Below are 10257 nucleotides of genomic sequence, written 5' to 3' on the forward strand. Positions count from 1 at the left end.
TCTTGGCTATGTCTTCCTCCTTAATCCGGATTTGGTGATAACCTGATCACAGATCGATCTTGGAAAATATTGTTGCTCCTTTCACTTGATCAAAGAGTTCATCGATCTGGGGTAAAGGATACTTGTTTTTGATGGTCAATTTATTCAACTAATGATAATCTATACACATGCGAGGGTCCCATCCTTTTTTCTAACAAACAGCACTGGAGCCCCCTAAGGAGATACACTGGGGAGGATGTAATTTTTGTCTAGCACTTCCTGTAACTGCATTTTTAACTCAGTCAACTCAAGTGTACTCATTCTGTAGTGTTCTCGGGATACCGGTGCTGCCCCTGGCACCGACTCGATAGTAAAATCTATATCCCTCTTAGGTGGCAATCCGGGAATCTCCTCTGGAAACACATCAGCAAATTCTTGTATCACAGGGATGTTATCCAAAGTGGTTGTTTTTACTTTCGTGTTAGCGTAGCCCACTTGGATGGCATACATCTGACACCCTTTTCTAATGCATTTTTCTAATTGAGAGGCAGTTATTGGCCGAATCTGCACTGATCGCTTAATCCCCTGCAGCTTTTGTTTCTCACCAAGTTCATTCCAGTAATAGATAGTCTTTGTTTTGCAGTTGACTAGGGACCAATGTTTTTCCAGCCAATCCATGCCAATAAGGACATCATAAGAACCAAGGGGAAGTACATTCAATTCTGCCTTTATTGTTATCCTGCTATCTACAAGGGGCAGTTATCGGCCTTAGCTAGTACTCTTCGCTTGGCCCCTATTGCCAGCTGTACTAACCATGGGTTCCTAAATTTAACAGTTTGCAATTTACAATACTCCACAATCTTAGGACTAATGTAACTTAATGTGGCTCCGGGTTCAATTAAAACAATTACAGTAAGGTCTGAGATTTTACCTTCGAATTCCACCATGGTCGGCTGGTACTCCGCCTGACGATCTTCCAGAGCCGCATTAATTCTTGGTAGGCTGCGTCCTACATCACCGACTATGGATGCTTCGTGGATTTGAGAGACTTGTTCGGTCCCCTTTCGCTGTGGGTAGTTTTTAACGTAGTGAGGCCCACTGCAGCCCCAACATTGCACCGGAGGCCTTGTTGTCCCATCACTATCCATCTTTCCTGGTTGTTCGCTGATTCTGGACTCATTAGCAGGTTTGGATTTGAGCGAATTCTTCTCTAAATTCCTGTTGTTATGTCCCTTGCCGAAACTCCTGTTACTACTACCACAACTCCCTTTACTACTTATAGTCATTTTGTTGTTTCTCTTATCATTTCATTTCTTCCCCAGAATCTCCCCCTTCTGTTTACTCTTCTTGTAACAGATCCTGGCTTTACGTATTACTTCATCCATGGTCTTCGGATTGTCAAACTCGATTCTTTCTCTCATGCTCAGGGGTAAACTATTGACAAACCTCTGTACTTTTGCCTTTTCCTCCCGAATATAAGGCACATAACGCAGTAAGGAAGTAAAGCAAGTAATAAATGCATCCATAGTTTGTTGTCCCAATCGCAAGTCATGGAATTCCCTAGCCTTCTCATCATAGAAACGCTCAGTCAAGTATCTTTCTTTAAAGTTCCTCTGGAATTTTTCCCAGGTAATATTCTGCTCACTTACTCCTTTCACAATTTTCACTTCTTCCCACCACAGGGTGGCTTTTCCCTGCAATTGAAAAATAGTCAACTGTGCTTAGAGGTTGTGGTCATACTCATATAACTGGAAATATTTATTCATATTAATCAACCATGCTTCCGCAGCTTCCTCCAATTCTCCATCAAAATGCGGCGGTTTAATCTTGCGAAATTCCCCTTGCAACTCTATCTGCTGCCTTTTGGAGGTGTGCTGCTCGGAAACATTATCAGATCATTCCTCTTGTTCCTCTTCCCTTCCTTCTGTCCCTTCGGATCCGGTATGGTGAACCCGCTCCTCACACCCCCTTTGCTGCTTAGTACTTGGATTCAGTGGTTGATGGTTCTGCCTGTGAGATAGGCTTTTTATAATCCTTTCTTGTTCTAAAGTTAACCTTGCGTTATCTTCACGTAGACGAGTCATTTCATTTTTCAACTCCTGCACAGTCTCAAGTATGGCGCGGTTCGTACTGCGGGCCTCTTCCCCAAGTTGTACCCATAATTCTGGGTTATTTTCAGGACCCATTACAGGCCCTCGACCCATCGGAAACTGTGGGAGACATTTTCTGTTCTTCTCATCTTGATAGTCTGCTGTTTCCCTGTACTCAACCTAAGGAAAGTGACGGAAGGATGATTAATGCTTTAACTATTTTCTTTTTTTTAAGTAACATAACTTGTAAAATTAAACTAGAACAAATGTTGTTAGTGTTATCTGTCCCAGTTTATTTAATATGAAGATATGCTTCCCAAAGGCCACAGTTTTGAAACTGGGCTCTGATACCAATTGTAATGACTCCTACCCGGGTAAAACCAAAAAAAAAAAATATTCCTATGGTAAGAATTACTCTCACCCGCTCACATGACTCGTTGACATATCTTTAACCTTAATAGAAGTTCTAATGTTGAACTTTCAGCACATATTTGTATGCATTCATGGATTTTTCCCCAGTCCCAATGTAAGGACTTTGTGGCTCATTTACTTTGCCGCTTGGATGACATGCAATCGCTATCCATGCCGTATCATGACGACTAGTAGTTCATCCGCCTTCACATGGCAAAGGTAAGGTGCCATTAACTCGGGCGGTCCGTCCTGTACGTGGCTGGCCATTTGAGTCAGCACCGTGGGTAGTCCCGCCATCATCAACGGTGGTGATTTCACCTTTCTATCCAATGACTATCACAAACTCGATCCAGGGTTCCAGGTTTGCATGTCTCCTTCGAACACCCTCGAATGGAAAGTCTCCATTTATTAATTGATGGAAGGTTGGCTAAGGGTATTCTTCGACCACGTCTCTACCGAGTTGTATGGAAGCTCCTGAGAGCAAGCTCCGGTTACACGTGTATCATTTTACTTCTCTTGCTATAAGAATTTTTGGCATTTGGCCATGGTTTCTAGTTCCTGCCCCGGCCCTTGGATTATGGCACGACTGTACATAGTCATGTTGTGGCATGCTTCTCTCTTATTACTGTAATGTAAATTATTAATATGCTGGTGTTAAACTCAGTTGTTGACTTTTATTCTTTTACTGTCCCTATACTGCATGCTCTAAGGGTGTATTTGCGTTAAATGGAATGCGAGGTTTCTCTTTTGTCATGGATAACCGAATTCGACCAACTGTTGGCTGATATCGGCTATTTATTATTTGACTACAATGCACAGTTTTCGAATGTATCTTGTATTTGATTTTTCGGTTTAAACCCGCTTGCAGCCACAGGCTTAATAACACTATGCTAGGTTCCTTTTGGCTCTTTAAGGTTTTGCTGTTTGAAATACCCTACTCAAGGGTTTTGGAATACCAGGGTGTTAACTCTGGCCATGCCTGAGTAAGTTGTCTGGCCTACTCAGGCTCAGATGCCGCTCTTGAGTGGCTGTCCATGGCAGTGTAACTCAACCCTGGCTACAACGCCTCGTGGCTTTATCTCACAGAAGGTATTTCTTTTATCATTCACAAAATTGTCTTGGTTCTGAAAGATGTCAATTATATTGCAATGTTACATGTAAATTAGTTAGAATGAAATAATTACCGACCTCCCTAATCTTTCTATTTCATGTACAGTTTCTTGCCATACTTTTAAGCGTAATTATTAATGTGGACAGTTTTCTTTTCCTGATTGATTTCTATTGCATGGCTCTGTTCTAGATTTCGGTGCACGTTCTTTACCACAGAGTTTCCTAGCTTGGCTATTACAAAACCCGTGTACCACCTTTAAATTAGGTAGGAGACAGAGGACAATTATTCTGATTCTATGTTAAATAAAACCCTGTACCCATTACCATCCTACTATCATCTTATGACCCTAGGGTTTAAACCCTCGGGTTCACGTTAACTTTACTTAATGACCACTAATGAGGCTAACTCACAGAATTTAACTTCCAGTTTAGTACAACCATTACTCGAAGTCCTCTACTAAGACAATAAAACTGACTTACAGGAAGATAATCCTTCAGATTCACTGCAAATATTGTTAAATACAGCTATTAATTGAAGTCTCCTAATAAAACTAGTTTGCAGAAAGAAGTTCTTCAGTTCACTGCAGATATTAACAAGATTCAAGTTAACACTTCGTACATGGTTTTCTATCCAATCATTAATTCCAAGATTATGTCACCACTGCTTTCTGTAGTCAGCCAACCACCCGACCACGAGATTGTCCTTCGAGACCAATCTCCCCCCTGGCTTACTCAAGGACAAACCGCCCTTGACAATTGTCTGCGCTTTGCGCCCTTACCATCTGGTCATCACCAGACTTGGCAAGCTTCCTTTCTCCTGCCCTCTGTCGGTCCTCTACGACACGGTAATCCCCCTTTCCTTTTTTCCTCAGAAGTCACCCACATTGGAGAGGGAGGCAGTTAGGTTTGCAAGTGTTTCTTTTCTTTTTTTTTTATTAAAAAAAGAACAAGAAAAAAAAAGAAAATAACTTCCCTCTTCAGAAGTTACACAATATTCCCGTGACCAGGAACTCATTTATTTATTTACTCATAATAAAATATCAATTTATACAGCATATAGAACCATATCCGTCAGTTTGTTTATTTTCCTTTTAACTATGGTAAATAAAATATTTATAAAATCCTGGGGATATTACACGCTAACATATTAAAGGCATATACTTTTAAAATAACATTTAACATCATACTCAAGAATGAATTGAAAATTTTGATTTCTATTTTCTATTAATTTTATTTAAAAATTTACATTTCTTTTTTAAGATCAAAATAATATAAAAATAATAATAATAATAATAAAATAAAAAATTACATTATATATATTTTTTAATTTAATATTTCATAAAAATAATAACCCTAAGATTAATATTATAAGCCTTAAAATTATAAACCCTAATATATCAAAATACATATTAGAGATAAATATTTTAAAACGATGGGATTATCAATATTATAAACTCAAGGGATTAATATTATAAGACCACATGATTATAAAACCTACTATTAATGTTGTAAACATAAGGGATTAAAAACCTTAGGGTAATATTATAAACCCTACAATTATAAATCTTAAAACTCGAAACCCAAGGGAATAATAATAAATTGTGGGATTAATATTAAACCTTAGGATTAATTTTATAAACTCTAAGATTATTATATCAAACCTAATATTGATATTATAAACCATAATATATTATTATACATATTAGAGATTAATATAATAAACCCAAAGGATTAATAAAACTAAAGAGGTTAATAATATTTTAAACTCAAGAGATTGACATTAAATCCTAACATAAATATTATAACCCTAAGGGATTATAAACCCTTTGATTAATATTATAAATCCTAATATATTGTTATACGTATTAGAGATTAATATTCTAAACTCACGGGATTATTAATATTATAAACCGAATGGATTATTATTGATGATGATGATGATAATGGTTAATGCCCACTGAGACCAAACTTTGGTCTATCGGACCTAAAGAAACGAATTATTTAGTTTGATTTAAAATTTTATTTCTATGCTCAAAAAGCTTGGAGAGAAGCCTTCCGAGCTCACTGTAATTTTGACAACATAAAAGGCTAGGAAGGTCAGTATTGCAACAAAGATTTTGAAACTGAGATCTAATGTGGTTGTACGCGTGGCACTCTAAGAGGAATTGATTTTCATCCTGGATGTTCGTATTCTCACAGAGATGGTATAACCTTTCCATCCATGGTGTTTTAGGAACTACCCAACCACCCGTTTCACTATGGAGCTCATGAGAGTTCGTTCTAATCTTGGCTATATTAATTTTCTTCTTTGAGCTAGTTAAAACAGAGAGATACTTTTGATCTTCTAGGTGGGGTTGATGACTTCCTTATAATATCTTAATTTTCTTCTCGCTGCTAAATCTTTCTCACACCACATTTTTTCTTTGAACTTAGAAGTAACAATATTTTTAATGTTATTAATGTTTTGCAATGCAACATTCTGGTCGATCTCCCAATGGTTTAACGAGGCCCTAGTGTCTTTATACCAACCTCGTTTGAGCCTTAGGTGGTTTTGGCTGGAATTTAAAGCTAACTTAGGAAGTGTATGGTCTCCTATGTTATAAGACTAGAGATTATAAACCCTAAGGTTAATATTATAAACTCAAGGAATTAAAAACCTTATGATTAATGTTATAAACCTTACACCCTAGGGATTATAAACCTAATGGATTAATATTAAACCTCATGGATTATTATTATAAGACTATGAGATTATAAACCCTAAGGTTAATATTATAAACTCAAGGGATTAAAAACCTTACTATTAATGATATAAACCCTACAATTATAAACCTTACACCCTAGGGATTATAAACCTAATGGATTAATATTAAACCTCAGGATTAATTTTATAAACCCTAAGATTATTAACATATCAGGGATTAATATAATAAACCCAATGGATTAATAAAACTAGATATTGGTAATATTATAAACCCAAGAGATTTATATTAAACACTAAGATTAATATTGTAAGCCTAAAAAAGTATAAACCCTAGGATTAATATTATAAACTCAAGGGATTATAAAACTAAGAGATTAATGTTAAACTCACAAATTGGTTTTATAAATCTTAATAGTTATCTCATAGAGGGAAGGCCTTTTTTTCTAATATTTAATATTTTTAATAATAAATATAAAATATTTTTTTAATTAACAATACTATGAATATTAATTTTAAAATCTAAATGTTATTAATTATTTTAATATTATTATGTTAAAAACATTAAATGTTATTAATTTTTAAAAATCATTATAATTAATAATGTTATGAATAATATTTTTTAAACCATATTAATATTGTTATTATTTTTTTAATATTATTATTAATAATATCAATTTTAATTTTAATGTTATTGATATTATTAATAATTATTTTTATTTATGTTTTTTTCAAAAGATATTATTTGTTTATGGCAATAACTATTATAAAAATATAAAGTATTTATTATAAATTATTATAAACTATTTTAAAAGCTTATTGATAATATTACAAATCCAAGACATTAATATTATAAATTTTTGGGATTAATATTCTATGTCTAAGGGATTAATGTTATAAACTCAAAGAATCAAATCTTTAATATTAATCACTTAGGTTTATAGTATTAATCCCTTATATTTTCTAATATTTAATATTTAATATTTATAATATTAGATATATATTTTTTAACTATTAATATTATTAATATTAATGTTACAATTTAAATACTTGTCCGCATGGGGTAGCTGAAGTGGCAATGGCCATGGAAATGAAGTCTTACCGAACCAAAGATCTTGGGTTTGATTCTTGTGCTAACCTTCCCAGAAATGGGGTCAATAACGGACATGTAAAAATTGGAAAATGAGAGGGTCATACCAAGATTACAAAAAAAATGTTACAATTTAAATATTAGTAATGTTTTTAATGTTTTTATGTTAATAACATTAAATACTAATGTTCATAAGGTCAAGGTTAATAGAAATCCCTTGAGGGTTTGAAGGAGAACTATTCAAACTGTAGCCTGAGTACCAACTCTGGAGGAGGACAGAGCCAGAGCGGCAGAGCTTCACAGAAGAGGGCAGATTCTGACCCTACAGATGGAAAACGCGGGGTCCATTGGGACCCCATCATACAAACAGGTAATGATGCACAAGGAGAAAACTGCACTGGATGGAGCGCAAATATTAGGCTCTGAGAAGTCAGGCAAGGAAAATGTGAACAACAAAGGAAAGCAAAACAATGAGGGCAAAAATACGAAGAAACAAAAAGAAATCATTGGAAGCAATAGTATAGCGAACAAAGATAGTACAAACCCTTTCCCAGCACAAGTTTCACAAGGAAACGAGTTGGAGGAGGAAAAATCAAAAGAAAACGAGGATCTAAACCAAGCCAAGGTAGGACAGGAAGGAATAGCGTCGGCAGCCAAGAAGAAAGAAACCCAGGGACTGTGCAAGCCCAAAGCCACTGATACCCTATGGGTAATAATTTCTGATCTGGAACTTCAGGCGTACCGTGACCACATGGTAGAACATGCAGTGATCTACAGGTTCATGGGTTTCTGGCCAACAGAACGAGCACTGTGCATGTGGATAAAGCAACAATGGAAACCTAAAGGAGATGTAAGACTACACTTAGGAGCCAAAGGATTCTTTACAGTGGTTTTTTCCAATCTGGAAGACAAGGATCGAATATTTGATGGAGGACCGTATTTCTTTGCCTCAGCAGGTCTCTACATGCGACCATGGAAACCCAACTTCGCACCAGAACAGGAAACCTTCAAACAGGTACTAGTCTGGATTCGCTTATTCTCTCTACCGATTGACTATTGGGGACATGCAACACTAGAACAGATAGGCAACAAGTTAGGCACCTTCATCAAAGCCTCAGAAGTGACATTACAGAAAAGATATACCTCTTGTGCTAGAATCTGTGTAGAAATGGATGTTTCGGGAGCACTTCATGAGGGCCTATGGTTGGAATACAGAGATGAAGTGTATTTTCAAGCTATAGACTATGAGAAGATCCCATTCCACTGCAGGAAATGTCATGAGCATGGACATTTGATCAGAGAATGCCCAATGAACAAAACGGCGGAGAAAACCAAGGAGAACAAAGGAGATAAGAATAAGGAGGCCTTTGTTCGACCGAATGCAAGACAAAGAGCAAACAAAAAATGACAAAATAAAGCAAGCACTTCCCTCAGAAACACAAGCAATGCTTTTGAGGTGTTAGAATCAGACACGGAGTCAGAGGACAACAATCCAAAGAGTGAGTCATTGAAAGAAAGCCAACCCACAACCACACCAGGAACGAAAGAACCTATTTCTAAGCCATCGATCAACATCCCACAAGCTCAGGGACCAACAGAAGGATTAGAAGAAGATTCAGAGATGATAACCAGTGAAATAGGGCTCGAGGATATGGAACTAAGCGACATGCTTGAGCAAGAAGGTATGGATCTACCAAACATGGTAGAAGACTGGAAAAAGAAAGGAATGGAACACATATCGGAAGAGGAGGTAAACAGAATCAACAACTTATTCATAGCAAGACAACAAGCAGAGCTGGAGTTGTAGAGAAAGAGCTTGGGAACAACAAAAGGGCTAGGGGTAAGAGTGTAGGGACTGCATCAAACCTCCACCAACTCAAAGCACTGGAAAAAAGAGGAAGAAGGACTAACAATGAGGCATTACAAGAACTGGGATAGATGCTACTAAATTTAGGTGTGATGAAAGCCCTTGAGGCGTTCACACTAACCTCCTAAACTGTGTTAATTATGAAAGTACTTTCATGGAATGCTAGAGGGCTAAATAGCCTAAAAAAACAGCGTTTATTAAAGAAGAAAGTCCAAAAGGAACAACCAGACATAGTGTTTCTGCAAGAAACTAAATGTTCTAGCAAAACAATGGTCAACATCAGTAAAAAACTGGGTAAACGAATGGACTACCTAGAAACAGCAAGTAGTGGATGGGAAGGGGGCATGGCCATTCTTTGGAATCCACAGGTTATCCAACTCATTTCCTCTAAAGCGGCCAGATCTCATATATCAATAGAAGTCCAAATAGTAGAGAATCCAGAAACATATATGTGCACAGATGTCTATGGGCCCCAAAAACTAGAGGCCAAATTGCTATGGCTTAGCACTTTATCCAATTTGTAGCTAAGATATCCTCAAGCAAAAGCTATCTTCGAAGGTGATTTTAATATGATCACTGCGCTCATGGAAAAGAAAGGAGGTATCAGAATGCTCAACAGGGATACTGAAGCTTTCAAAGACTTCATTAAATCGGCCAAGCTGGTAGACGTCTTCCCCAAGAGTGGAGCTTTCACTTGGAACAACAAAAGAGGGGGTGATAGGCAAATCGCCTCTCGACTGGACAAATTCTTAGTGACAGAAACCATTCTCCTGGAAGGGATCACTGTGGAGTCGGACATACTGCCGAGTGGAGGTTCGGACCACTGGCCCATAATAATGACTGCGGCTATCCAAGGCACACCTAGGAATAAGCCATTCAGATTTGAAAAGTTTTGGCTCAGTCATCCTGAGTTCATTCCGAAAATTGAACAATGGTGGAATGAACCGTTAGGCATAAGAGGAACTAAAATGTTCATTCTACAAGCTAAACTTAAACACATCAAAGCCAG

The 10257-nt window shown here is 36.8% G+C and overlaps 1 protein-coding gene across 1 annotated transcript; it reads right to left on the reverse strand.

Moving 5' to 3' along the window:
• Positions 1-213: 213 nt before the first annotated feature.
• On the reverse strand, positions 214-657 carry LOC149185996 (uncharacterized). Its single transcript, XM_089409200.1, has one exon. It carries the CDS (start codon positions 655-657, stop codon positions 214-216), a length of 444 nt encoding a protein of 147 aa, XP_089265326.1.
• Between the last annotated feature and the right edge of the window lie 9600 nt (positions 658-10257).

The sequence above is a fragment of the Pinus tabuliformis genome, chromosome 3_1 (genome assembly GCF_031772625.1).
Source record: "Pinus tabuliformis cultivar Carrire ecotype Pingquan chromosome 3_1, CPIR1, whole genome shotgun sequence".
Lineage (NCBI taxonomy): Eukaryota > Viridiplantae > Streptophyta > Pinopsida > Pinales > Pinaceae > Pinus > Pinus tabuliformis.

What these genes read in the sequence shown, in the direction of transcription:
- LOC149185996 (XM_089409200.1), bottom strand. Translation starts at nt 657, where the DNA reads ATGGATTGGCTGGAAAAACATTGGTCCCTAGTCAACTGCAAAACAAAG.